General features: G+C 40.0%; 1 protein-coding gene and 1 long non-coding RNA gene across 2 annotated transcripts in view; one reads left to right on the forward strand and one right to left on the reverse strand.

Moving 5' to 3' along the window:
• The window catches only part of stxbp5a (syntaxin binding protein 5a (tomosyn)), a 122,099-nt gene extending 106,439 nt beyond the window's left edge, over positions 1-15,660 (reverse strand). Inside the window, exons 1-2 of the mRNA XM_036582305.1 lie at positions 14,962-15,660; positions 12,881-12,978 (exon numbers count right to left, since the gene is read on the reverse strand). Of these exons, the coding sequence (XP_036438198.1) occupies positions 12,881-12,978; positions 14,962-15,102 (239 nt within the window). The 5' untranslated portion in view covers positions 15,103-15,660. The remainder of the gene's footprint in view (positions 1-12,880; positions 12,979-14,961) is intronic.
• On the forward strand, positions 2,712-27,895 carry LOC118815895. The gene is made up of 3 exons (XR_005007837.1): positions 2,712-2,909; positions 27,335-27,378; positions 27,838-27,895. It is a non-coding gene; the product is annotated as an uncharacterized LOC118815895 (long non-coding RNA).
• Positions 27,896-27,936: the final 41 nt, after the last annotated feature.

Here is a 27,936-nt window from a genome sequence, read left to right on the forward strand (position 1 = left end):
GCATCGTACAGTATTACGAATTGTACAGTATTGTTATACTGTGACTAGCATGTTAGCTTGGGGCTAACATGTTAGCTTGTGGCTAGAGCATTAGATTGGGACAGTATAAAGCATAAATACTGTGCTTTTATAATGTTGAAGGCTCCAAACTGAAAATGAAACCATTAACATATTACCATAAGGCAATCTAGCATTGTTTCAGCCAGTCTTGTATTGTTACAACTCTAACTATTAATCAATTCTCATTGAAAGTGGAGCAATTCTGCTGAAATTGTAGATTCTGAACTCGATCAATGCTACATTTGTGTCTATAATTAAAAGAGGACAACACTGATTGTGGTTTAAATCTGATGAAAGATTTTTGCTTTACAGAGTGACTATGATTTTTCGACATTAAAACAAACCTGTCAATACAGAATGTAAATCAAATGAAAATGTAATTAATTATTTAACTATCTCTATAGTTAATGGTGTAAATATGCAATGAAATCTAAATGATAATATAATGTAAACTGGATGTACAACAACATAACAGTAACTCTAGTCTTCTAAGAGTTAAACCAGTAGAACTTCCTTATGTTTACTACGAAATGCTGCTAGTCATTTAGCATTGCCTCTGCAACAGAGTGATAGGACACTTAAGGCCAGCTAGGTTTGGTGTGTTCTTGTTATCTAATGCACTCAACTGTTCAGACTGAGACTGCTTCATGGGCTCTCTGGCTGTTGAAGCTCAGAGCACTGCTGACCAGAGCTGGGGCACACAAGCGAGCAACAACATGCAAACATGGACACATTAATGGACTCATTCATGCGTGGAAGCTAACCTAACAAGATGCTTGCATCTGTTTCCTTGGAAGTACTAAGAAAGCAGCTGGGTACTGGTTGTATTGCTAGAAGAATAGCTTACATTTGATTTGCCAACAGCACTACTGCCTTCCCTTACTGTAAAAGGTTCCTAATCAGGGGTAAGAATTTGCACAATTAAGAATTTGTGACCACAATTACATAATAATATCATATACAATATATAATGTCATATACAATTAACAAACATGCTTATTTTACTAGAAAACTGTCAGGTTTTGCTCTGAAAAAGAAAATATTCAATAAAAATTTTACAATAATAAAAACATTGATGACCGTGGTGATCCACCTACCGAGGTCCACCCGGATGTCATCCAATCTAATGTCAAAACCTCAGCCAATGGAACAGCAGATGTGATATTCAGGTGGACCAGCTCATCGGGGGTTCACTACACCTTAATATATCACAGTGTTTACATTGACATTCCGACAAAATCTGATTTGATACAATTAGTTCAGACAATACAGGTTTGTTAAAAAGACCAAAAAAGCACAAATAAAAATCTCTGAGGCAAGTGGGAACTCAGGACAAAGGCTCTGCATTTTAGTGGCCTTAATGTAAAACACTGTGGCCGGGGGCACCAGGCAATAGGCAATGTCTATCCATTTCTAATTGTCCTTCAACTGTAAGGGCACACATGAGGGCCTAAACTTCAATACATTCATGTCTTTTAAGTAAGCCTGCATTTTAAGAGGTTAACCCTTAAATCCAGTAAGATTAAAATATAAGTAAGAATAACTATATTTAATAGTATTAACATTTTTGCATCAACAGCTTTGAATCTGGACTTTGATGTCAAGCAATGACAAAACCATGGCAAAAACGTAAATGATAAACTTCTTTCTGCAAAGCAAGACTTTATGCATAACAAAAACGTATCAATTTAAAATCATAACAAAAATATTTCTGATATTAACTCACTAACAAAAACATCAGTTTCAATGAGTTACCAGTGAGAAACAATTCATATTAAAGTACACAACAATGAGATAGATGGCAGTGAGAAGAACACCCCTGACTCCAGTGTTAGGTGGTATTTACAAAATTTGCTATCAACAAAAATGACAGCATCAGATGACCTTTACATTTACATTCATAAAGTTAATGACCCCTTCCTTCCTGAATAATGCCACTAATAGCATGCGTTGATTGGACTGTTTTGCTCTGTTATCTTTGCCTAAAATAAAATAAGAGACACCTTCCCTGGTACTACGAACATTAAATGAACAAAATCCACATTTTAAGAAAGACAGTATGCTATTTATGTAGTTTTTATGTATTTTTAACTGTTCTTTCAAAATAATCTGAAGCACCAAGCAGATGATATCCGCTATTCTTGGTTAATACTAAAACAAAAAAAAAATCAATATTGTTACACCAGTACCGGTATACTGTTAAAAATGATATATTACCCAGCATTACCTGACTCCAAAATCACATCAGCAATGACTCAGCACAATTCCACTTCGATGACACAGCATTTTCCATCAGCCCTGACACATATTTGAGGAATAAGGTCATAAAGCTTTCGGATGAATATGCCTTTTTCTCTTGCTCTCTCCCATTTATTCATCTAGTTTTCTTTCCTTCTTTTTCTCTTTTTTCTGTTTAATATTTTCACTTTCGCCTCTGAAGGCGCATTACCGTGGAGATGGCCACGGCGGTGATGAAAGCAGAAATATTTTTAGTAGCTTTTGCTTATGTAAGAGCTCTTCTTCCTGCCCTCCACAAAAATAAAGTCTAGAATGAGGCCAAAGTTGGTGTGGTCTTGCTTTTGCTGAGTAACCAAGTGAAAGAGAGGAGGAGGAAAAAGGGTGGCAACAGAGGGCAGAAAAAGAGAGGGAGGGAGAGTGGAAGGAAAAAGTGCGAGGAATTAAATTTTTTTCCTATACTTCTTGCCGCTCAATGGAAAGTGGCAATGGAGAAAGAGACAAAGAGACAGAGAGAGAGAGAAAGAAAGAAAGAAAGAAAGAGAAGCATGATCCACACTGCTTGTCAAGGTCACACCTGTCACTGAGCCAATCTCACACACATTGTTGCTCGGGTGAGTGTATTTTGATTTTTGTATGTACACTTCAAAAACTTCAAAAGTTTGGTATTACTGTTTACAACTACATAAAACATATTTTGTTGCACATACATGTTTAAAAATGACTGTAATGAGATGCTAATATTGAATAGGTTTCAAACAATTGGTAAGATACTACAAAAATGAGGAAATGTTCAATGATGAACTGAGCTGTAGACAATGGCATACTAACTGAAAAAGCTGTATAGCATTAAGAATGAAATTATAACAATATAAACATTCAGAATGCCTCATATTCGGAAAGTGGTAACCAAATCTCATTGATCAAATACTTACTCATAGAAAGTTACAGATTATAAAGACACAAAATTTACTATTATACCATTTTATAACTTCTTGTTGTCCCCAAAATACAGGGATGTACAATGAATCATAATGGTATCTGCAGATAATTACTTAAAAAAAATTACGAATCAGACAGATCAAATCGATATCTCATGACATATTTATTGTACTCCAGAAGAACAGAATGTTTAGGCGATGCTGGGCTACTGTGCTAAAACGTTTGCACATTTATTCATTTTACTGCATTTGAAACCCTACAGAAATTAATGTTGTATTTCTCTGTAATACCAATCCCTACACTGTAACACCTGTCTATGTCACACAGAGTAGTCCTCTCATATTCCCCCACTTAAGTAAATACACACTATCAGAGCAGCCAAGTTTGTGCGTATTTGAGTGTGTGTGGTTTTATCTAGCCTCACAGGGCCAGACATAATCTTGTAACGAGAATGTCTGGGGACAACGAGTGTGAAATTTTTAAACCAATTCAACGCCTTGTGAAGGAATGGTGGTAGCGAAGTTGGAGCTCAACATGCCTATTGTGCAACATTTTCTGATGCACAACAGGCCCTTCGTTAGGTGTAATGTAAATTAGCATGGCTGATAAGTCCCTCCCAAATCACTCCAATTAAGCATGTAAATGTGTGTTGGGAACATTTAGTAAAAATAAACATGACCTCTTGCAAAGTAAAAACAGTTCCATTCCGTAATGGTGGAGTTACATTTTGCTTGTGTTATCAAAGAGGGATCGTAACCTTGTTGCAGCAGATTTAGTTGCAATCCAGCACCAAAAGTTCAACAAATTGTTACGAGCAATTTTTTTAATCATCCTCACAATAATAGAATATTATTACAATTTTGTACACGTGTGGATATTTTTTCACAAGAAAAAAAGTAGGACAAATGTTTTTGTGTATGTGTGGGCATGTGTGGTGCTTGGAGGGCATCACCTGAGCCAGACAGGCTGGCCAGGCTGGGTGCAGAAGTGGTCGAATGGCTGCAATGAAAGGGGTTGAAAAGACTGTGGGCCTGGAAGCCTCTCTGAAGCAGTGATGAAACAAATCGATGAGCCTGGGGCAGCCTTTGATGGGGAGAGAGATTAGCTGAGTGACAGCCAAGTCAGACGGCTCGGCCAGCCTTGTTAGCGTAATGACGTGTGAATTGGTGTGTGCGCATTTGTGAAAGAGAGACTGTTGTAACTTGCATGTGTCAGAGCCACTGAACCGAAAGGCCTAAATTAACACGCAGTTAGTTTTGGCAATCGTCTGCGTTTGTACATGCATGTGTGTGTATGTGTTTGAGTGTTTATGTGCGTGTCTGTACGAGTTTAAACTGGTGAAGCGTAGAGTTGCATCTGTTGGTTGTAATTACTGAACAGGCAGGTGACCTCACAGGCACCAGGTATTCCCAACCTAAGCAGAGAACACCACAACAGAATATGCCCATCTTCCCCTAGCAACCGTATCCCATAATACACACAGCAACCACTGAGAAGCATAAATGAGAGAGAGACAGATAGATGAAAAGGACAGAAAAATAAAGGCTATGTTCATATTAAAGTCCTGTGATTCGAATTTTTTTCTGGTCTAATTCTTGAGTCTAGAAGTGACTCGTACCTGAAAGGACAAGCATGCCTATATTTTGACATACTTTTCACACTAGATGATGACAACAGTGATCTGTGCAAGCTAGGGGCATAGCAATACATAGAATTTGATACGAGATTCAGTTTGACTCTCCAAAACCTCTAGAATTTACAAATGTTCTATAAAAAGCCCAATCATTTGAGGGTGGGTGCATGCAAAACATAAGCCTCTTGCTCTCCCTGCCTGTTTACCCTGATAGGATGCACTCAAATGACTAGTTTCGGCCATTCGCAGTGGATTCCGCGAAAGTTCATAAATTAAAGGCCCTTGGAATAGATCGGTGGTCACCAACCCTGATCCTGGAAATATACCTTCCTGAAGACTTCACCTGTTGGCCCAAGCTGATTCATCTAATTATTTCCTCAAGTCCTTGATTAGCTGAACAGGGTGTTTTAGATTTGGGCTGCAGGTGAAACCTGCCGGAAGGCAGATAGACAGGAGGAGGGATGGTGACCACTGGAACAGACCAGGGGCATCTGCAATACAGGTTTAAATAAAGTTTCATTAAATTTCAATACACTGTTTCAAATTAGATTTTTCTATAAGGACTGAAATTGTCACACCCCTAGTGTATACACATATCCAACTTCAACCAGGCTCAAACCTGACTTGAAAAGTTAAACATTTTTTATTCAGCTCAGATCTGTGTCTGTGTAACTAAAGCCATTCTTTGCTTGTCTCATAAAGCCGACGTTGTTCACAGGGTCACACCAATGCGTTCAATATATGTTTTTTTTTGTTTGTTTTTTTTTGTTTTTTTTTACTTACTGGAGTTACCAAATGCCACTTTTCTTTATCTGTCTGCCTCGCTTTGAATGAGGGCAATGCTTTTCAGGAGAGGAGACTATATTGAATCTCTTTCCAACTTCATCATTAAGCTTTACAACAAGACGGTGAATCATATGCCCCCATTTGAGAGAATGTCACCCAGTTAGCGATCAGTCTACCTCAGAATCAGGTTCAGAAGTCAGCAACAAGGATTGGGAGGGGGGGTAATTGTACTGTAAATTATTTAACAGCCTCTCTGAGGACGTCACAAAGGGCACATTTCTATGACAACCAGGTTCAAGAGTACGTACGCCCCTCTTTTTCATGTCCCTGTCACAGCTAAAAGGCCTCCTCTGGCAAGCGGCAGTAAAGCACAAACAGTCCAGCTAAAGTGAAAGCTCGGCTTATTAGATTACATAAAAGAAATATCTGCATTTCAGATGGACCGATTCCATCCTTGCTTACACTGACAAATGAGAATATTAAGTAAGAAGATGCATTTCTTTGTAAGGGTAAGGTAAAAAGAAGCTGATTTGCAAGATTGAGACCCATTCTGCAAATGAGTTGCACAGTACATCGTTTGTTAATCGGTACCGCAATACAGAGATGTGCTACACCAAGGTTTGCGATATGTAAATATGCCCTCAGATAAATCACTCTGGACCAGTTTCCCAGATGCAGATAAAGCCTAAGCCTAGACAAAAAATTCCAGTGGCAATTTACCATTGGCAAAGCAATTTAGTCCAAGACTATAATTAATCCATCTTCAGGCAATGGGCTCTAAATGTTTTACTGCATGCTGTGAGCAACCTCACCAATTGACCCATTCCAACTCTCTCTAGGTGAGTTTTTGCAGGTGTTTGGAATAATCAAGGCATTTGTGTGTTCCAACAAATCTAATTAATTTTGATAAAATGTGCAGAACACATCACAATACTGGTCACGAATATGGTTTTGTGTATTGCAATCACAATATGCAGCAATTCAATTGAAATCCAGTATTTTGCCACAATATTCAGCCCTAATGCAGAGAGACTTGAGATTAGCTGCAGGGACGCTGGGGGACATTGGGAGGATGCTGAGGGAATGTTCCAGCAGGCAAACAGCTGCAGGCTGAGTGCGAGGATGATTTGGCAGCAGTACCAAAGCCTCCTCACCTCACACAATGAACCTCACATGACCTCCAAGACCTCTGCTGGGGTTAGAGAGCAAACTGAGCACTACTACACATGCCTCTGGAACATGGCAGATTGTGGTGTGAGTATGTGTTTAAGAGTGTGTGTGTGTGTGTGTGTGTGTGTGTGGCGAAGAGGGCAGTGAAAGCCAGAGAAAGAACAAAGAATAAGCCTATGCCATACAGGATACAGTGCATGTCCTCACATTTACATTGTCCTATATAGGGATACACCAATATGGAAGATGATAATATCGAAATCATATCTGTACTGGCAGATATTTGCCTTAAAAAAAAATATTAGCATCAGACAGATATCTAGATTTGACCGATTTTTAAACCGATATTTTATGTATTTATTTTACTCCCGTAAAGCAGAATGTTTAGGTGATGCTGAACTACTGTGCTAAAATGTCTACAATTTCTTCATTTTCTAGCATTTGTAACCCTACACAAATAAATTTACATTTTTTCTATACTAATGCAGGTGGACTTGCTCCCAATTTTTATGTTTTATAAATGTTTAAGTAACTGCATTAGTACTGATATCAGCACACGAAGAATATCAGTTATTGGCAACAGCCTAAAATTCCCATATCAGAGCATCCTTAAAGGGAACTATGGGCCGATTCCCATCATAAACATTTATAAAATGTAGAAATTGGAACGGGATTAGCATCACTGAGAAATTTAACACTTAACTTTATGTAGTAAAACAAAAAGTGCAAACATTTTTAGCACAGTAGTTTGGCATCACCAAAACATTCTGCTCTTCTGGAGTATAATTAATACATCATCAAAAATGGTTTTGAAATATTGGTGAAACCTAATCATTTGTCCAAAGGTGGTATTTTTTAAGCGTCTGCTGATACTAATATGATTCCGATATCACCGTGCATCCCTAATTACATAACAAGGAAAGCTCTCAATCAAACAGAAAAACTGTCATAAGGTCATTTTGGCCATAAAGATGATCCCAGTCTTAAAGAACCGCTAAAACGGCAATTTAGATTAACTTCAAGTTCCAATGGAAGTAAGAATGGCTAGAAGAAATCTTTCACCAGGACTGCTTTGACCACTCTGTTCAAGCAGATTCGTAGGAATTCTATTTCCTTTATTTGTCGCTAGTTTTGACAATGTATACGAGAACAAGAGTAATCTATCAGCCATTTATTATTAATGCCAGTACAATATTAACTCATCTCTATTGCTGTTATTTTTTTCAGTAATTTTAATATTCACTCAGTTTAATGTTGTGTTTTGTTTTGTATGGTATGCAGTGTTTCACATGTAAATTTAATGGACAATAAAGCATTCCAATACCTAACACAAATTCTGATTTCACTGCATGTCAGACACGCAACTGTACAAATGTAATATGCATACATTATAAAAGTTACATTAATGACATCCCACTTAAACAACCAAGAGGAAGGAGGAGGCTGAGTTCATATACTAGTCAGTCTCAATAATTATGTCTTGAGTGCAAACAGAGTAGGTTTGGAAATCCTGCTGTCTGAGGCGGCTCAGTGTGACGGGACATCTCTGTTAGCATGTCCTGCTCCCTCTGGGAAACACTAATCTGGCCAAGGTTACTGATGCATTCGATCACATCCGGCCACATCCGTGCTGACAGCCTATCCCTAGCAGCCACGGGCTAGCAGTTCTGCTCGGCTACACACCCACACACGCGCAGCATCTGATGGCTGCTGTTGTGTCATGATGGCAGGGAGGAAGGAGTTAAGCTTTTTTTCCAGAGCTGTGCCCAGAACACACATACACAGAAGCGCGCACACTTCAAATGATGAGCCTCACTTCAGTGTATTACATAAGCCACGGCATGCGCGTCCTCAGGCTGAGGCTCTGTGTGTGAATCGCCCTCAGTCCCGCACACCCAACATGACACAAGACAAAGGCACTCCAACATGCTTATAACAGCCATGACCCCTGACCTGGAAAAAACAGCATCCTCCCACAAAACACTGTCATCTCTACTATCTCTTTACTGCTTTGTTAGATACAGTCTACTTTTCAGCAACCACTCATTCAAGCCACAGCCTTCTAATTTAGGCACACTGCATAATGACAGGCAAGATCAATTGTCCTATACAGCTATATCCAATCACCCGACTGATCAGATGACAGGAGTTGCCATTGAATAAAAAATGGAGCTTTAGGTGGCAACCGTTTCTATGGTAAAGGCAGATCACAGATAGGTCAGTTGTTGAACGCCAGACAGATGACTCCTTGTCATGGATTAAATTATAGAGTCAGTAGAGATTCTACAGTGAAAATCACTTTTAGCCTAGTAGGTTTAGCATGCCAGAAATGTATGTGCAGCTATGCATTTATGCTCAACTAACATTCAGGAAAATATGTGTCACCAGAGAGAGGTACAAGCAACCTCAGTTTTTAAGGTCAAAGAAAATAGACCTGCATACTATCAATGCTGATATGGGGCTGCTGGTGAGTGCCAACTGGAGTTTTTGTGCTAAATGGTATACGAACATGAATTATTTTAAATCACCACAAGTGGACAATTTTCTTAATGTCAGAGGATTGTACTTATTTTGATTTAAAATTAGCAATTTTAAAGAAATACCCTTTGTTTTAAACAGCTGCATTTTTAACAAAACTTGTAACTGTGGGGAACCTTAATATCAGTTGATTTTTATTAGCTAGGACATATGAGCCAAGCACTAATGATGATAACTCTGCTTGATTTATATGACTGGGAGAGGTAGTGCCAGGGTATTCATTACAGTCATGTTTCAGCAGGGAGCAGTGAAAAGCCCTACAGAAGCCAGTGTGGTGACCACAACCAGGGGACTACTTACTATGCATTTGCTCTCTCATGAAGTCATCGCACCACCATCTCTGCTTGTGTGTGTGTGTGTGTGTGTGTGTGTGTGTGTGTGTGTGTGTGTATGTGTGTGTTTGAGAGAGAGAGAATCTGATCAATAGATCTGTGAGCAAGCCAGAGACAGTGGGCCTGTGTGGCTGGCTGAGTTATGAGTCTGCCATTTTCTCTCCTCTGCACTTAACAATCCATTTTGCAAAGGACAGCGACCACCCGGCACCAGGCGGCTGGAAAGAAGCTCAGTTTTAGCACCAAAAGCAGCCTGCAAGTAACCCAGTTTTCTAAAACAACGCAAAAGGCCATGAAGCCAAGAGTCACATAGAAAAACAGCTGTCTATTACTAAACACTATATGGCCAAAAGTATGTGGACCCCTCCAATAATTAGGCTCAGCCACAAAGCGGTAGCCCACACAAACTCACGCAGTGGAGCCTCCCAGAGCTATAGCACGTCGTAGTACTTAAAAATTGCCAATCTTCAATTGCATCACTCACTACTCAAAGACTGCCTCTGTAAGCAACATCAGCACTAGAATTGTGCACTGGGAGTTTTATGAAATCGGCTTCCATGGCCGACCTCTGCACCCAAGCCTAAGATCACTATGCACAATACCAAGCGTCAGCTAGAGCCAAGCACACTGCCATTGGACTCTGGAACAGTGAAAATGTGTTCTCTGGGGTGATGAATCAAGCTTCACTCTCTGGCAGCCTGGGTGTGGTGGATGCCCACAGAACACTACCTACAGGAATGCACAGGGCCAACAGTGATGTTTGGTGGAGGAGGGATGCTGTTTTTTAGTGTTTGGGCTAGGCTCCATAATACCAGCAAAGGATAATGTTAATGAATACCAAGACACTGTACACAATTATATGCTTCCAACTTTGTGGCAACAATTTGGGAAAGGCATTTTCCTCTTCCAGCATGACTGTGCCACTGTGCACAAAATGAAGTCCATAAAGACACAAGTTTGCTGAGTTTGGTGTGAAGGAACTTCAGTCATTTATATTCTTCTGGCTCCCAGAATTGCGGAGGCTGTTATAGGCAACTCCATTTTAATGCCCATTGATGGTTTTGGAATAGGATGTCCAACAAGTTTATGTAGTGCCATCCACATGCATTTGACCATATACTGTAGTGTAATGCTGTTCTGGGTTTTTGGTCCACCTAAAAAACTGGCAGCCATGTTGATGCCTAGTCTCATGGTAAAACTAAATCAGGTCCCACTTGAAAGCAAATACCAACGCTTCAAATAAGCACAAGTTAAATGGGCAAAAACGTTATATTTTACATCACTTTCCAAGCACAGCCCTTCTGATGATAGTTCTTGGCAAAAGACGTAAGAGACAAAAACACAGAAGATACTCTGTTTTTCTTATTCTTTCCTCCTTCCATTTCTTTTCCTCACTCTCCTTAAACCATCTCACCCCGCCTCCCCTTCGCTCCCTTTTCTCTCTCTCCCAACACTTTTCGTCTGAAGGCGGTGCCACTTTGGGGACAGTAAACACATTCCCCAGCCTGTGGAGGACGGCGGAGAGCAGCCCGCTTTTTTGGGATCACGGTGCATTAGCCCGCCGGCGTGAAACTGTAGACTTCTCTCTCCTTTTTTTCTGCAGTAATCTTCCGGACGATTCTGCCCGCGCGCCGCTACGGCCCCTTGATCTGCCACTTTCTATCAACCTCAGAGACAAGAAAAACCAGGACCCAGAAAGAAAGGGCTAACGGACTACTGAAAGCAGCCACACAACTCCTGACCATGCAGCTCCATAGAGTCAAAAGATGCTATCGATGCGGCATTCGGTCAGCCAGCAAATGTTACAAGGCCGATCCCATCAGAGCAAAGGCATTTTCAAAACTCACACCTACTCCCAGCAGTTAGGCCAAGTGTGAGAGCCCTCAGTACTTCCACTTACTCCTTTTCCACCCTCAAGGTGCCAGTCTTAGTACTGGAGCCAGTGTCCAGTCATGAATCACTGCATGCATTTCCACTGCAAAAAAATTCTGCCTCATTTGCAAGAAAATCAGTGCTATTCTGGTCCTATAAACTTGCCGCAATGAAACCAAGGAAAAGATAACAACCATGTCTGTGAATGTGGTTATTTCACCACCTAAAGTTTTCATAGGGATTAATTCATCAGATAATCTACTACTTTTCAAGCTGTTTGGCAAAATCACTGAAAACAGCAGCAAAAGCGTGAATTACCAGTAATCTGTAGCCATGTATCCTAGATGAACATTGAAATACAAAAGGAGTAGCTTAAACCTGGGTTAACCAGAACAAGAGAGCACATTATAAACAAAAAATTTAAAAAGCTGGGGGCACTGAGGAAATAAGGGGCTGTGGGGTGAAGGGACAAGGAGCTCAACTAATATAAAATTAGGGCATCGTCCCAGGGTTCTCATACCCCTCATCTGCCGGCAGCAGACTGTTATCTGATCACAACTCACTGCCGGCGAGCTCCTCAAAAGCGATCCATTTCTAAAGAGGGCCAATTCTCTCAAGTGCCGTCGGCATCAACTTCCACTGAGGCAGCTCGACCAGTCAGGGGGTGGAATAAGGCAGAACCCATCCGCAGATATGACAGACAGCAACTTTGTCTAATGTGAGGACATGCTGGGGAGAAGCAAAGCTATCTTTTCAATTAACTAATTCACAAATTAACTAATTTTGATGTGCAAGGATATGTCACACCTGCAAGCAAGTGAGTAAATTGGAAAAACACACACTGAAAAACAGGCAGGAGTTCATAAAGCCATCATTTCAATGGAAGTTTTTTTTAAATTTGAGAGGAAGCTTCCCAATGCATGGGATCTGAATAGTTTCAGATTGCTTACAAACCAAAATAGTGCCGAGAAGCTGAACAGACAGTGACAATTTCCATTAGCCTGATCTCAGATGTGTTCTTCATAGTACAATGTGCAGTTCAAATCCCTATTTCAGCATGAGCACACAGAGTCATAGCTCGAGACGTGAGATCAACATAGGCAAAAGTGTCGCCGTTGGTGTTAGCGAACAGAGTCCAAGAGCGCTTTGCACTTAGTCAGTGTGACGAACAGAGACGAACACAAATGCCCACATTTTAACAGTTTAAAAAGCAGTACTTACGGGTGTTTCCTTGTCATCCATCTGAAAAAAGAACCATGCACATGCATACTTACCGAAAACACATAAGACAGTCTAAGAGAATAAAGGATACAATCGTAAAGCTCCACTCTGAGTCCCAATGGCAAGGATTTTCTGGACCGGGTCAAATGCCATTGAAGACGGCTGATAGGGAAAGCCATGGCGGACAGTCTGGGCATCCAGGAGGGCAATGTGGGAAAAAGGCATATAAGAGAGAACGTAAGCAAGTTTGACATTAACACTGTATGCATTGTGACAAAAGGACTGAGCGCAAAAACACCTATACACAAAACAGTACTGTGAAGTGAAGAAGGAAAGTGAACCACCTGATTTATTTTTTTATATGTCCTCCATTTAAGTGTGTGTGTGTGTGTGTATAGATATATATGTGTGTGTGTTATTAATACACACATACACGCACACACACTCGACAATAACGTGACGGTGGTGTGTCAGTGTATGTTGCACTGGTATGAGTGGATCAGACACAGCAGTGTTTAAACACTTTGTCCACTCATTCTCCCTTCTAGAAAATGTGTTTGCGTGGATATATATATATATATATATATATATATATATATATATAAAAAACAACCCAACCATTAACAACTAACCATATCTTACGGGTTTACTGCATATTGCAACAAGAGCCTTTTCTGCAGCTGTCATCTCTCTGTGTGTTTGCTTAATGAGAGAGTGAGGGCCTAAGCGTCTTACGTAAGCGGCGCGGCGCGCGGGCACCTGCCGTTGCCGGAGTGTTTCAGCTCAACGCGCCGAGCAACAAGCTCCAGTCCAGATTCACCACATGCAGGCCAGTCCGGGGTGTAACAGACCTAACGAACCAAACCAGTGAGCTAAAAACCAGTACTTGCGGGTGTCTCCGTGTTGTCCTTAGCTTAGTTTCCTCTCCTGCTGCGAGCTTCACTGATTATTAAGGACAATACAACAAGCTCACGAAAGCCCGGCCTTCGCCATCTCTCCTTCACTACAGTCCCCATGGCAAATGTTTTGTGGGGACTTTCGCCACTTCTGTCACAAACGAATTGCAAATCATGCTTTCGTTATAAGTATAAACAACATTAACGGCCACAAAGAGTAGAGACTACGCAATGAGGCTATGACACACACAGCTAGGCTGAATGATTCCGCAAAAAGGAGATGCTGCATGTTAACGACACGTGTAATAATGGATGCAGCTTTCCTTTAGGCTGCTCCTGGGTGTTAGGGGAATATACCAACTGAGTGTGTGCGTGTGATACAAAGCGAGAGGTAGCAATGATTTCGTCTGTGTGTGATACAACGCTCCCCTGCACATACCAGTCACATCACAACTCACCAACTGACATGTTAATCCCAATCCAACAAATTATGCAAGATTATGCCCCCCCGTAGAGCCTACACACACACACACACACACACACACACACACACTTGCTCTCACCACACACCATGCGGTGGTTCAACGCTACAAAAAAAAAAAATCAACTGCAGACGAGGTGATGGTGCGTTTCACAGACACCGAGCTCTCCAGTACTGCGGGAACACAATTCTGTGAAGAGCAAAACTGATTTTTACGCTTTGACATTCATTTTATAAACGCAGAGTCAGTGCTTTGCAGCTTTCCCTCTCCACAAACTGTAGCTTTATTCGTCTTAGCTCCCTTTCATTGGGCAGCAGGATCAGGCCAACAACGTTCAATCACGATGCATATGTTCTTATGGCATCTCTTCCTCCGTGGACATGGAGGACAAAAACGGACGCTTCCGTTTGCCTTTTCGCACGTGAACAACGCAGCAGTGCAGTTTTGGCTGTATTTCACTGTGGAGCATCGCTGCCCTGCAGGACTGAAATGATCCAAATCTCCAATCCTGCCAAATGTGCGTCAGCTATCTGCCTTCTAACAGCTCTTGGCAAGAAAACAGAGAAAACAGCGCTGGCTGTCGCATTTGCCTGCCTGGAAAGGGACACGACTCATCTTCTGTGAACCTCATATAAGCTACATTACAGGGTTTTTAAGTCTTACAGGAGTTCACATTCAGCCGACAAGAAGGGAAAGCTCACTAATTCAAAGACAACACGAATTCTACGGACCGAATCCATAAGCAAATTAGCAAAGCAAACAGTGGCCAAGCCGTCTATTGCCTATTCACACACCTTGCAGAGCTGAAAGTGCTCGGACTGGAGGGTCTCCGGGATGATGAAGTCGTTCTCCTTAGCCCCTGTTTGCGGGGACGGCGAGGGGGACGACACGGCCGTGAGACCGTCCAGCACCTTCCGGATGTTAAACTTCTTCATTTTCCCCCCAGGTTCAGCCGACACGACGGAGGACGGAGCACCTGAGACGAGATTACCCGGTAAAGATGAGGATGAGGAAAAAGAGGAGGGGGTGGGGGAGCCGCTCTCTCTCTCTCTTTCTCTCTTTGAGGTGGCTGTCTGTAAATATCACATTTTTTTTACTGCTCGGGAGGTTTGGTCACCGTGTCGTCCATGGCGTGCGGCTCCAGCACGTTGGCGTGTGATGTTTTTTTCAGAGCCTTTTTCAGGAGAGCTGGCGACCGTTTAGTGTTCTCCAACTTGAAGTCCCGCTGCGTCTCTCTCTCTCTCTCTCTCTCTCTCTCGCTTTCTCTCTTTTCGCACCGCCCCTCTCCTCGCGGAACACTCCACTGCGTCTTCCCTTCTCTCTCTGCAGTCTGTTTTTCTCTGTTGCTGTCTGTTTCTTTTCTGTGTTTTTCTCGTTCTGTTCTCTTTTTGTCAAATTTGTAATTTCAAAAAATCTCCCACAGGTTTATAATATTCTTTTTCCTCTTTGGTTCTCTCTCTTTCTCTCTCTCCCCCTCTTTCGGCCCCGCCCTCTCTCCGGCACAACACCCGGATGTTTAAAAGCTCCTCACACTCGCCTCCGCGCTATAGGTTTTGAGCGCGCGCCCGGCATCACGTGAAACATACAGAGGCAGAGCCGTGCACCTGGAGTAGCGGGATGCTGCCAATAGCAGAGGAGTGGGGGCGGAGCGCTGCACCTGCAGTGGCTAGATGCAGCCAATCGGAGCGGAACGGGGCGGGGCCTCAGGCGAGCATCTTCAGCTCAGCTAGCGACTAGTGACGGGCATTAGCACTATTTCTAACCGCCTGTTTAAGTAAATCGAGCAAATTTTTTATTTTTGTTTTGATCAATAGCAGCATTGCTAAGCCCACAATTTCTGATGACAGTCTAATAGATTCTTTGAAAAAGAATTAATTCATGAATTGCTCATTACTATAAGCGACAAGTTCAGTACACGCACTGCCAGCTTGGAAATGTCCTCACAGTTGTAGTATAAAATCCTTCATAACTGTTTTTCCACTTTTCTGGCAGGAAGTTTAGTCCACCATCTTTCAGCTCACCCCTTTTATATCCCTTAGACTTGTCAAGGAGTGGAGAGTGAGTGAGGAATAGTGGTAATTCTGGACACGCTGTAGACCATAAATGATACTGACTTTTGTAAATGAGCCTTTTTAAAATGACACTGGGATAACCATCAGTTTCTTGTATTGTTACCTAAAGGCGCAGCACACCAGAATACACCACAATTGTCTTGACTTTCAAACATCCAAGCACAATTTTGACTGAGGATGCAATGATATGGGAGTGTTGCAATAATAATGATATTTTTCATATATGCAATATGTTTTATGGGTATTGGCATCGGCAGACATACATTTACAAAATGTAGAAACAGAAACTACATTACTTGGATTAACGTTATGGAGAAATATATGATTTGTTATGGTAGTTACAAATGCAGTAAAATTAATAAAAGATTTCAGGACAGTAGCCCAAATGTTTTGTTCCAGTATTTAATAAATACGCATCAAATAGTGATTTGCAATAGCGATCAAATCTAAACATATTTCTACTGGTGATATTTTTTTAAACTAAACAGCTGCTGATACAAATATGATTCTGATATCATTGTGAATCTTAATACACACAATTATTTTACATTTTGGAGGGTGACTGGTTTGTACATCAGTATGTTTCTTTTGCAAAGGCGAATAAATAAGGTACATTGTTGGGTAGCATTTCAAGAGTTACATCTCTAACATATTGCATTCATAGCTGGAGACATTTCAGCCTTAAGAGTGGAATTATCAGCCATGCTGACAGTACTGGTGCCTCTCAACAGAAAGCTATGTATCTTTTTCAGCTGAGGAGAGGGATCTACTTAATCTTCCTTCAGATTACAGAGCCAGCATAGTGACCATTAGGTCGAGCCACGGTCAGCTATGCTAAGCAAATCTCATGTCCCTGTTATCAGACTGCAGCTTGTGGAAAACCTATCAGGATCTGAACTACAGGGGTTCCTGTAACACAAGAGCAGGCAAGGACATGTGAGATAAGGTGCAGTTTCCCAAAAGAAGTGCAGTGTTCAGATCATCTTAGCACTATCAGAGTAGCTGTATCTCAAAGCAAGTAATTCTGTAGGGTACGAGCACTAATCTTTTTTAGTGCAAGTAGTGTTCAAACTGGGAAATGTAACAAGATGTAGTAGATTTTTAATACTCAGATGATGTACTACAGTCTAAAATGTTCAAAATGGCCAATTACTTGAGGCAAAGATCCTTTTACTTTGAGTGACCCTGTGCCTTACTTAAGTTTATTTTATTAAAATGCATGACTGAACCTCCCATTTTGTCATAACCAATGTAATAATAACACCTCTGAAACTTTACCAAATGTTTCAGTAGTGACAATTTTGCATTTTGCGCATAACTCAAAAATGCTAGCCAGTACATGACTAGCAAACATAGCTTTGAACAGTTGTACACACATAAAATCACAATATTTTTCACTGAAACATAAATAGTTGATGTAATTGCAGAAAACATGACAATTCTTAAGGTTATGCACTCATATTGAGACTTCAGGGACACATTTAATTCAAAACAATGAGATCTAACTGCTCACCAAGTGGCCATGAGAGACAGAGATGCATTCTCATTAGCCACATCCCTTCTTTAAAATGCAGGGGTGTGGCTAAAATGAGGCTCCACCTATAGACTAAAACCTATAGACTAAAGTTTTACTTTAAAACAAATCAAAAAGATCTTAAAAAAATATGGGAAAAAATGCAAAAAAGGTATCATTTGTTTAAGTTGAAATTTAGGGTTTAGGATTAGTGACAGCCACCTCCCAATGGAAAGTGCCCTATAAATAATGATTTTGTATATGTTTAGTCTATTACTATCTCTGTTAATGCCTTGGAATTAACTGGATCATAACATAATCCTTTGAAATATCTAAGATCTGAGCACTTTTTTATTTACTTTTTTTTTTTACTGTCGGCTTGAACTAACTTGGTAGAATGGTCCATATAGTGTAAGAACTGAAACCCAGTGAAAGTCTTCAAACTAATCATTATTTCTTTAAATGCAAAGATGTTTTCAGGAAAGCCACTCAAGTTTAGTTGAATAAGGCCATCATCATACATCATACACATATTTGGCTGTGCCATTCAATAACTAACTAGAACGGTGAGTCACTCCAATTGAAGAAAAATCTTTTTAGTCGCACTGTCCAGTGAAACTGAGAACACTTGACAATTTACAGGAGGAAATAGATTATTCAAAAGAGTAGCTTTCTACAGATGTGGAGAGGCTGGTGTGGCCTTTATTAGTTCATTAGAGCCTTTATAAGGCTGAAATAGAGCACTTTGATTCCCGTGCTGACAGTGTTATGCTGCCAGTAAGCGCTGCCTTCCTTTCCTTATCGGGAGCGGGGAGAGGTGGAGAGACCCTTATAAGGTAAGGACCCTCTTCATTTACGTGTGAGGCACTGACCAATCTCTCACCCACCCACACATAAAAGCGCACGTCTGTGAAGCTGCAGACAGGAGCATCAGTGATTTAATGTAATGTTTTTCTATTGTTATGCTCTCATCCTATTCATGCTGCTAAAGAGATAAGGGGGGGGCATTTTTGCTTAGTATTCAGCTTGGAGCATCCCTTGTGTCCTGGCTGCTTTTTGGCAGGCTTTGATAAGACCTGTCCATTGATGGCGGTCCGTATTGTTCTTCACGGAGGGGCCAAAGTTCACGGCAGGGTAACCATAGTGAGTGTGCCCTGCCTGATGCAGTATATGTGCATGCAGTCAGGAGCACACTAATAATAGAGCCTCACAGCACCTGATTAAACACTGCTATTCATTTACTCTGCCCCATCTATAGGGTTTTGTTATTAATATATATTGCATTTAACATATACAAGCTGCATTGGCAAGTCACTGCAAAAGATAATGATTATATTATAATTCACAGTCATTCATTTAAAGATGCAGTAGACATCTTTGTCTATGAATACACATGATATATTTGTGACATAAAGGGATGAGTGGGAAAGGAATTTGTTCTAAAAGTAAAATGAGGAGAATGTTCAATCTGAAATGTTTGTATTATTCTGTGTTCTTCTGAATAAAAGCAGAACAAGAAGAAAATTAGATTACAGGCCTTAGATAAATACCCCATAAAACTCATCAGAAACAGGCTGTTATGATCATCATTATCCATACTTGGTTATGTTTTGCCACAAAAATTGACAAATTTTTTTGTCCTGATTCAAGCATTACATAAATTAATTTGAATCATCACACCCAGAATGCATTTCAGCATCACCATGGGGACTCAGCGCATCACAATAGGTGATGTCATAAAGTGCTTATCCAATCAAATGTAGGGACCTTTTCTCCTTGGTATGCTTGGCCCCTCCCTCTTTAGTGTTAACCAAGTACCTATTTATGCAGGTTGATGATTAAACAGCAGTGCCGCTCTTTTATGACATCGTTGCAGGACGTGCTATGTCACAATGGTGTTGTTCTGGTGACCTCCATCAAGCCATGAATAATTCAAAGGAAGCTTGTGAATATGCAGATGTGCGTTCTACGATTGAATGCTGAGGTATAAATCAGTAGCCATGTAAAGTGTGTTTAATACGGAGAACATTATGTTGAGGGATGTGTTTAAATTAATCCGCCACTAAGCCTGCAAGGAAGAAGAAGAGAGGTGAAAGCGTTCTGGCCTTAAAAGAACTTCATTATGACCATCTTTACATAATGGTGATGACACATACACAGACACTCATACACAAAAGTACACAGCACCTATTTTTGAAATGCCAGTGTGACACAATTTGCATATACTTCTTAAAAATGCACACACACACACACCTCACATATCACATAATAGCCAGTGACAGCCAAGATTATGCAAATACACTACAACCCACAGTAGCATACAGAAAAGGTCTGATGGGTGACCCTAACCTTAATATAACCCATGTAAGACTGATCAGTGATGTGGTCACTGCATGTAGAGTATTGTGTAGAAGTCAGCAACCTCCCTTTATTTATTTAATTTCCAGTCAAAACAACCATTAAAACAAGTGATTTAATTTCAGCATCAGGAAAAAAGCAGAAAACATATATTTAGCTGAAAATTACACATAACCTTCAACAACTAAATGCGATATCAAAATGTTTAGCATTTAATTTATGGAGTCTTTTTAGGAAACTTGCTTTCAGTTTTTTCAAACAAATCTGCAGGGATACTTTTCCACACCTCCAAAGTTCAGTTGTAGAAGTTGGTTGCATTCAACAAGAAGCACTTTTTTTCAGATCTTAATTTTGTTTTGTCTCTCAAACAGGGATGGCAATTATTTTGCTTTTCGATCCGATGCTAAGTAATACCAACATTACTATACCAAAACCTATACCTAAACTTTTGAAAAGTGCATGTAAAAAGAAGGGAAATCTTTGCGATTTTCTACAGTGAAAACCAGTAAATGAGGACATCAGAAATGATATTTGAAAGGCGTTGCTTTAGTATTAAGTACACAGCCACATAAATGGACTTTAGTGGCTTGAATTAGCACCAAATGATGTGCCATTACAGAGCATTTACTCCATCTCATGTTGCTTTGTGTGCATTTGTGTGTATGAGAACAGAGGTGGAGGTCTATTTATGGATGTTTACAGATCATAGATTTTTAGTTTGTTACTTAAGGAAGAGAAGATTTAAGTACTGTCTTTTTATGGTGACAGTTTTGGTGGTTTGCCAGACCTTGCACAGTGGTTGGGAGTATAATTTTCTCTGTCACGTTTAAGAATTTTTGGACTTCAGTTATGGTAACTCCTGTTTTTCGACTTATTTTCTTTAAAGCACTAAAAAGATTTGTCTAATCGCCTCAGAAATATCCCTCAAATAGTAAATAACTTGTACCTAATGGCTGTTTTGACTGGGAATTGAATAAATAAAAGGCTGTCTCAGATTTTTGCGCAGGACTGTTAATGTAACACATAGAACTATAAAAAATAAACTGTCCTTGGCTCTTTTGTGTAGTATCTGTGTGCATGCAGTTTGTGACTGTTCTGCGTGATCTACAATAAATAACAACTAAACAGAAAAGACACTGACTGGCAGGAAGTGACCTGAGTGGCAGACTGAAATAGAGTTATGGATAATCAAAAACTAATGATCTCTGAAGTCAAATGATAGAAGATATTTGTAATATGACCTGAAGTTTCAGGTCTAGTCATATTCTAGAAAAAACTGTCCCATGGGCAGGAATGCCACTCTTTCATAATACTGTCAAAAGACATTTGATGTCTTGTGATACAATTACAGTCTGTAATTTTAGAACTACCAACTGCACCTATATGGGAAGAAGAGCTGATAAAATGGACAGTGAGTGTAGATATACACTTTCTAATAAAGTGCTTTATGAGTGTTTGTGTGTGTGTAAAAAAATGTAAAAATACATATATATATTTTTTATATATATATATATATAGTGTGTGTGTGTGTGTGTAGTGCATTTCTAATTATATGTTTATATATTTATACTGATGCCAGATTTGAAACATTAGGTTATGAAAATGTACAAATACGTACATTGAATGTAGCTCCTGTTAGTCTAATTGAAGGTACATAATTGAGCCTTAAGATCATCACTGTACCTTTAAGGTTATATTTACATGCTTATACATTACCTTTTTGTGACATTGTACAACTGACATTTTTGTTAATGTTTACCACAAGATCATATGATTGTTGGGTGATAACATGATGTTAATATAATGATAATAATGTTAGGGATGTTTCTGTACACTGTTAGAAATAAAGGTTCTGCGCAGGTGCATTTTTTGTTCATCAAGGTACAACCAATGTAAATGTACCTTCAAAGGTACATCAATAGTTTTAATGTCTAGCTGTCTACCTTAAATACGTTTTTACCAGGTGAAAATTACGTATTTGTTCCTTTTCATAACCTAATGTTTTAAAACATTAGGTTATGAGCAACAAAATAAAAAGAACAACAAAATAAAAAGCCTGGAGATGAGATGGGGTGTGTGGAGTCAATACAACTCAGAAAATATAAGTTAATGGATTATGGTGCAATTATGTTCCTTGACTAAAGGTACTAAGATGTACCCTTGAGGGTCCCACCCCAGTGACACGAGGGGTTTTGTACCTTTTTTTCTGAGAGTGTACTACTGTATTATAAGTGTGAGTCAGTTTGAGTTCCTGTCAGAAATGGTAAAAATGCATTACTGGGCAAAGTGTAATTCAGACACATGCTTTCCTAATCATCTAGAGGTTGGAGTTATCAAAGCAGAAAAAGTTTTAGACTAAACCTGGTGGGAGACCATACTCACAGCTAAGGTAAACTACACTGTATTTATGTTGTTGTACTTACTAATGCTGTATTCAATGTCCTATAAAGCTTTTACAACAGCTACAACAAAAGAAAGCATTTGTGGCAGGAGTTTGGAAAGCTCAATTAGTCATTTTTATGCAAATAAACAATTTAGTTCTTCAGATTAATAAAGATTCAAATGTATGTTCTACATGGTCTCTTTAAACAATTGCTGCGAAAATGACAACAGCACCTTGGGGGGAGGGAGGACAGATAAATAGAGAGCAAGAGAAAAGAGAGAATAATCAACAGTGATATGCCGCCCATCAATAGTCCTCAAGAGTCGCTTTCATTCTTCTTCACACTCCCACACACACTTGCGCAAAAACACACACAGCTCTGGACTCTCAGTGGGATGGACACACAGTGTAAGGGCGTCTAATGGGAGGGGCAGAGGTAAGATCTTGGCCAGCTGTGTAAGCAGTGGGGGTCTGGCACTGTGACCTTGAGGAGGCCAAGAGGACACTCAACCACAGCCGGATGGACAGAGGATGCACTAAAGGAAATATAATGACCTTCACAATATGACCTTTCCTAACAGCCTCTTAACCAACACATCTGGTCCTCATCATCAGATGCATTTATCACTTCCTTAGGGAGTAATATTATCCGTGATTCATTACAGTTATGTTAATAAGTCTAGGTTAAAGAGCCCACATCGTAGAAAAACGAATTGTCCTCCCTTTTTTTTTAAATAAGAGCTTGATGGAGTTTGTAAACATTGTCAAAGCTTCAAAATGTACCACCCACTCCCCAGTCCAGTCCATACAATTGATCTATTGAAACCAAGCCCGTTTTGAATTCATTTTTTTGTAAGATCACATAACCAACAGGTTTACATGATACACTCACTGAGCAGTTTATTAGGAACACCTGTACGCCTACTCATTCATGCAATTATCTAATCAGCTAGTCATGCAACAGTAGTGCAGTGTATAAAATCATGCAGATACAGGTCAGCAGCTTCAGGTAATGTTCACATCAACCTTAAAAAAGGGGAAAAAATGTGGTCTCAGTTATTTTGACCATGGCATGGCATGATTGTTGGAGCTAACAGAAAGGCTACTGTAACTCATATAACCATTTTGTACAGTGGTAAGCAGAAAAGCATCTCAGAATGCACAACACGTTGAACCTTGAGGTGGATGGGCTACAACAGCAGAAGACAGTCAGATTCCACTTCTGTCAGCCCAGAACAGAAAGCTGAGGCTGCAGTGGGCAAAGCGATTTCTGCTAAAGCCCACAGATGGTTCGGTCAGAATTTTGCCTTGTGCCAACAGTCCAGGCTGGTGGAGGTGGTGTAATGGTGTGAGAAATGTTTTCTTGCACACTTTGGGCCAGTTAATACCAATGAATTGTTTGAATTTCACAGCTATCCTGAGAATTGTTGCTGACCGCGTGCATCCCTTCATGGCCACAATTTCCCCTCTTCTAATGGCTACTTCCAGCATGATAATGTTCAGCCTTCAGAATGAAGCTAAATGCATCACATGGTATACATTTATTCCTGCACCCTCAATAGGGAAGCATCTCTAACCATGTAAAACCATTGTGCATTAGCTGTAATCAAGGGCTAGAATACTATATTGAATACTGTATAGAATACCATATTGACATAGCTTAACAATGTCAATTATTAAGATAATCACTGTACTGATTATTATTTAACTCAGAGGAGAAAACATGAAATCTTAAAGGCTCTCATAGTACTGTCGGCTTTATAAAATGACATTCATCTAGTCTTTCTCAAGCCCTTAAGTGTACTTGTATTGCTGAGTATGTCAAACAAATAACGCTGTCTTTAAGGGGCTAACACGAATGTGTTTCTTGTGAAGAGTAACAACGCTTTACAGTGGTCTGTATTAATCTTTGAAGAGCCACAAGTGTAAAAGATATGGAGGAGCTCCACTGAAAGCCTGTATACTGAGTTGCTGATGGTAATCAGTTTAGTTCATACGTTTCTTTAAACAGGGAATGCAGAGTTCTTTATTGGTAACCGGAGCACTCTCTGACTCGAGTCCAAAAAGAAAACCAGCCGTGAAACAAATGTGTTTAAATATAATAGGCTCCAATTGCAGTTCAATCAAAACTGAGCAATTTTCACTCTAATTTGATTGCAGTGCATGTGCAGTAAGCCATTCATCCATGTATCTGTCTGTCAGCATACCAATCTCTATTTAATTTTAAATCTCAATTTCACTTTGAACTGACTGGGTTGAGTAAAGGAGGCTTTGGAAGTTTAAGCCTGACATTTCTTCATCACAATGTACTGCACAAGCGCATTCTCTCACTAGTTTGCTCACACAGAGTAAAATCAATGACACACTAAGAAATATCCATAAGGCCTATTATTGTATTGTGTGTAGCCTCCTGTCGGGCATAGCAGGGAAGCAGAAAGTGGCAATTCTGCACTGTTAAGTTACTACAGCATTACTAAAGCATGATATGTGGGGGGTTTACTTTGCCATATTACTAAGGTACAGCATTATAGTCTACAGAACAGTATGACTATGATGGTAAATTGTTGAATATCAGGTTTAAGAAAAAGTCTAGATTGGGTAAACCATATACGAATCACGAACTTGTTATAGTCCATCAATTTCAAGGGCCTAAAATTAGATAAATGAGCATAAACGAGCATAAATTATGATGTCTAGGACCCATAAACCTTCCCTGATGATGCCTGGAATGCAACCATTTTCAGTTCCTGCTTTTTGCCTTCAGCCCTCTCTTCAGAATGTGAAATCCATGCTTAGTGAGGTTCAGGTCTGGTGACTGTCTTAGCTAGATAAAAACATTCAATTTTTTGGCCCTGAAAAACTCCACAGTTACTTTAGCTGTCCTGCTGAAAGGTGAAGCACCATCCACTGAGATTTGAGGCACTGGGTTGAATCTGAGCAGTTAAGATGCTTCTGCACACTTCAGAATTCAGCTGCTGTTGCAGTTGACAGTCACATCATAGATTAATAAATAGATAGATAGATAGATATGAGGTGGTGTGTGTTAGATCATGAACAGTTCTTTTTTATCCACAATTTCCTCTTTACAGAACTTTGGCACAGGTTAATCTTCATCTTGTCTGTCTATAGGGCTTTGGAACACACTTCTGTAGAGCTACAGTAATTTTTAGTAAAGTCATAACCCAGCTTTTCATTCCTCAAAGCTTATCAGCGGTTTGCATCTTCTGGTAAGTCATCTGAGGTCATGCTGGTGTCTTCTTGTGGTTAAGATATGTGGTCTGCAACGTTGTTTCCTATTAAGCTCATCAGCCCTTGCTTAAACAGTGATTTTGGCCTAGACCTTTTGTTAGTTATTTTATGCATGAACTAATGATGCTACACCATGCAGCAGGCTAAGAAGCAACTGAGCAGCAAAACAGGCAGTCAACCACTTAGGGTCCTCTGAAATAGGAGGGCTGTGCATAAAACGGGTTGTTATTTCTATTTCTATATACCCTAGAATTAACACCATTGATATTTCTGAATTTTTTATGCACTGTAGTGAGCCGATCACTATTTTATTAAAGTTCAGTACTCACAGAATTTAGAAACTTGTTTCTCTAACCCAGTTCTAGGCCAGTTTATGAGACAAAAGCTAAAGTTTTGCACTAGAGGAAAGTACACAGTAACATGTGCCACACTATGACCATCCAGTCAGTGAAGCTATCCTCACAGCTGGCAACCCATGCAATTTACCCAAGATTAGAGAATATAAGGGCACATACCTACTTCCTCTAAGAAACCATGCATAAGCTTTTTCTTACGTTTGGCCTGATTTTAAAGGAATACTTTTGTAAATGGTGGCGCTGCTAAAAATGAATGCAAGCACTATGGTTCAATCAGCATTACATAAATGAAGTCCTGCTAACTGATACTGATAATGGTAGCAACACTGGCATTTCGTTTTTTATGGGTTTTTTTTTATGGGGGGGGGGTTATTCCTTTAAATGGAGTGTGTGTGGGGAGGCGGTGGACTTTCACCTTTGCACATGTCTACACTGTGTTTGATCACCCTGAAGGACAGATGTCAATCAGTCAGTCTAAAGGGAGTGACAGCTCATGGCTTTCTATGGGCTGTCTGAGGGGCAGATGCAGTACAGGGTCAAACACTCAGTCCTGTCTGTCAAACTCTGAGCCAATCACTGGGAGCAAGGACACAGGAGACTGCAGACACTAGAAGAATATATCAGTACTTCACACATGGCACACACCTAAACATGTCTTCTAAGAAAACTTTCATCTATTAGGTTAAGCTTCATACATTTGCAGATACATATTAACACAACACCCTAGTTTGTACTAGACCTTGTCTTAACAAAGGCCCAATACCACAACATACACACCATTGTCCTCTGTTAGACAATAACACGTTTTATGCTAATTCACTCTCAAACATATAGTACTGTGTAAAAGTCAGAGACCACCATTCATTTACGTAATTTTTAAGTCAACATGGCAATTACGTACAAAAAACTGATTTTTCAGTGTCAGGGAGAAAACAGCAAACATATATATGACACTATCTGGTGTGTCCATTCTTTGCCATTTCCATTCTTTTTTGGGAGACTGGCTTTCAGTTTTTCAGTTTTTCAATTTTTTTAGTTATTTTGACACACATCCAATGTTTGGTCTTAGAAGTTGGTCATATTTTCTGCTTCTCACAATCCAAGTAATCCAGAACCCATTTAATGATGTTATGGTCTGGGCTCTGGGGTGGTCAGTCCATTGTTCTGAGAACACCAGCAGCTTCTTTGTTTGATTTCGAAAATTTCTTCATTTTTGTCTCTTTTTCTTTTTCTTAGTAACAACTTCTTGGCAGCTGCACATCCTACAGATGAAATCTGATGTAAGTTTGTAGAACAGATTATCTCATATGGACAGTTTTGGTGGTCTATCAGGTGTTGCACAGTTGACATGATTTGATAAGTTTTAGTAATATTTTGTAAAGGTCTGTGTTTGGCTTTCCCCTTCCTGATGCAAGCGAGTTATCTTATATCTATGTGAATAAATAATTGTTTTGCACAGTACTGTATGTGCAGTACTAGTCTCTGCAACTGTTCTTTGTTTTTCAAAAGAGAGCTACACAAAAAGACCCACAAACAAACACACACACAAACAAAGCCTGAGTTTGTATTGTTATCCTGGCAGGTGGCAGGTGTAGGGCCATTGTAAGCACGAGAGAACAAGTGAAGAAACTGATGAAAGAATGAATAAATAAATTAAATGAATAACTGGCCAGGTATGATGCAGATGCAATTAAATCTATTCTCTCTCTCTCTCTCTCTCTCTCTCTCTCCCCCCATAGCATGTGTCCTAGGCAACCACTGACTCAACACTTACGAGTGTGACGTCCCCCAGGCCGGAGACACTACACTAATATCATGTGAGTGTGTTTACAAGCAGC

The sequence above is a fragment of the Colossoma macropomum genome, unplaced genomic scaffold, assembly GCF_904425465.1.
Source record: "Colossoma macropomum unplaced genomic scaffold, Colossoma_macropomum, whole genome shotgun sequence".
In the NCBI taxonomy this organism is placed as follows: Eukaryota; Metazoa; Chordata; class Actinopteri; order Characiformes; family Serrasalmidae; genus Colossoma; species Colossoma macropomum.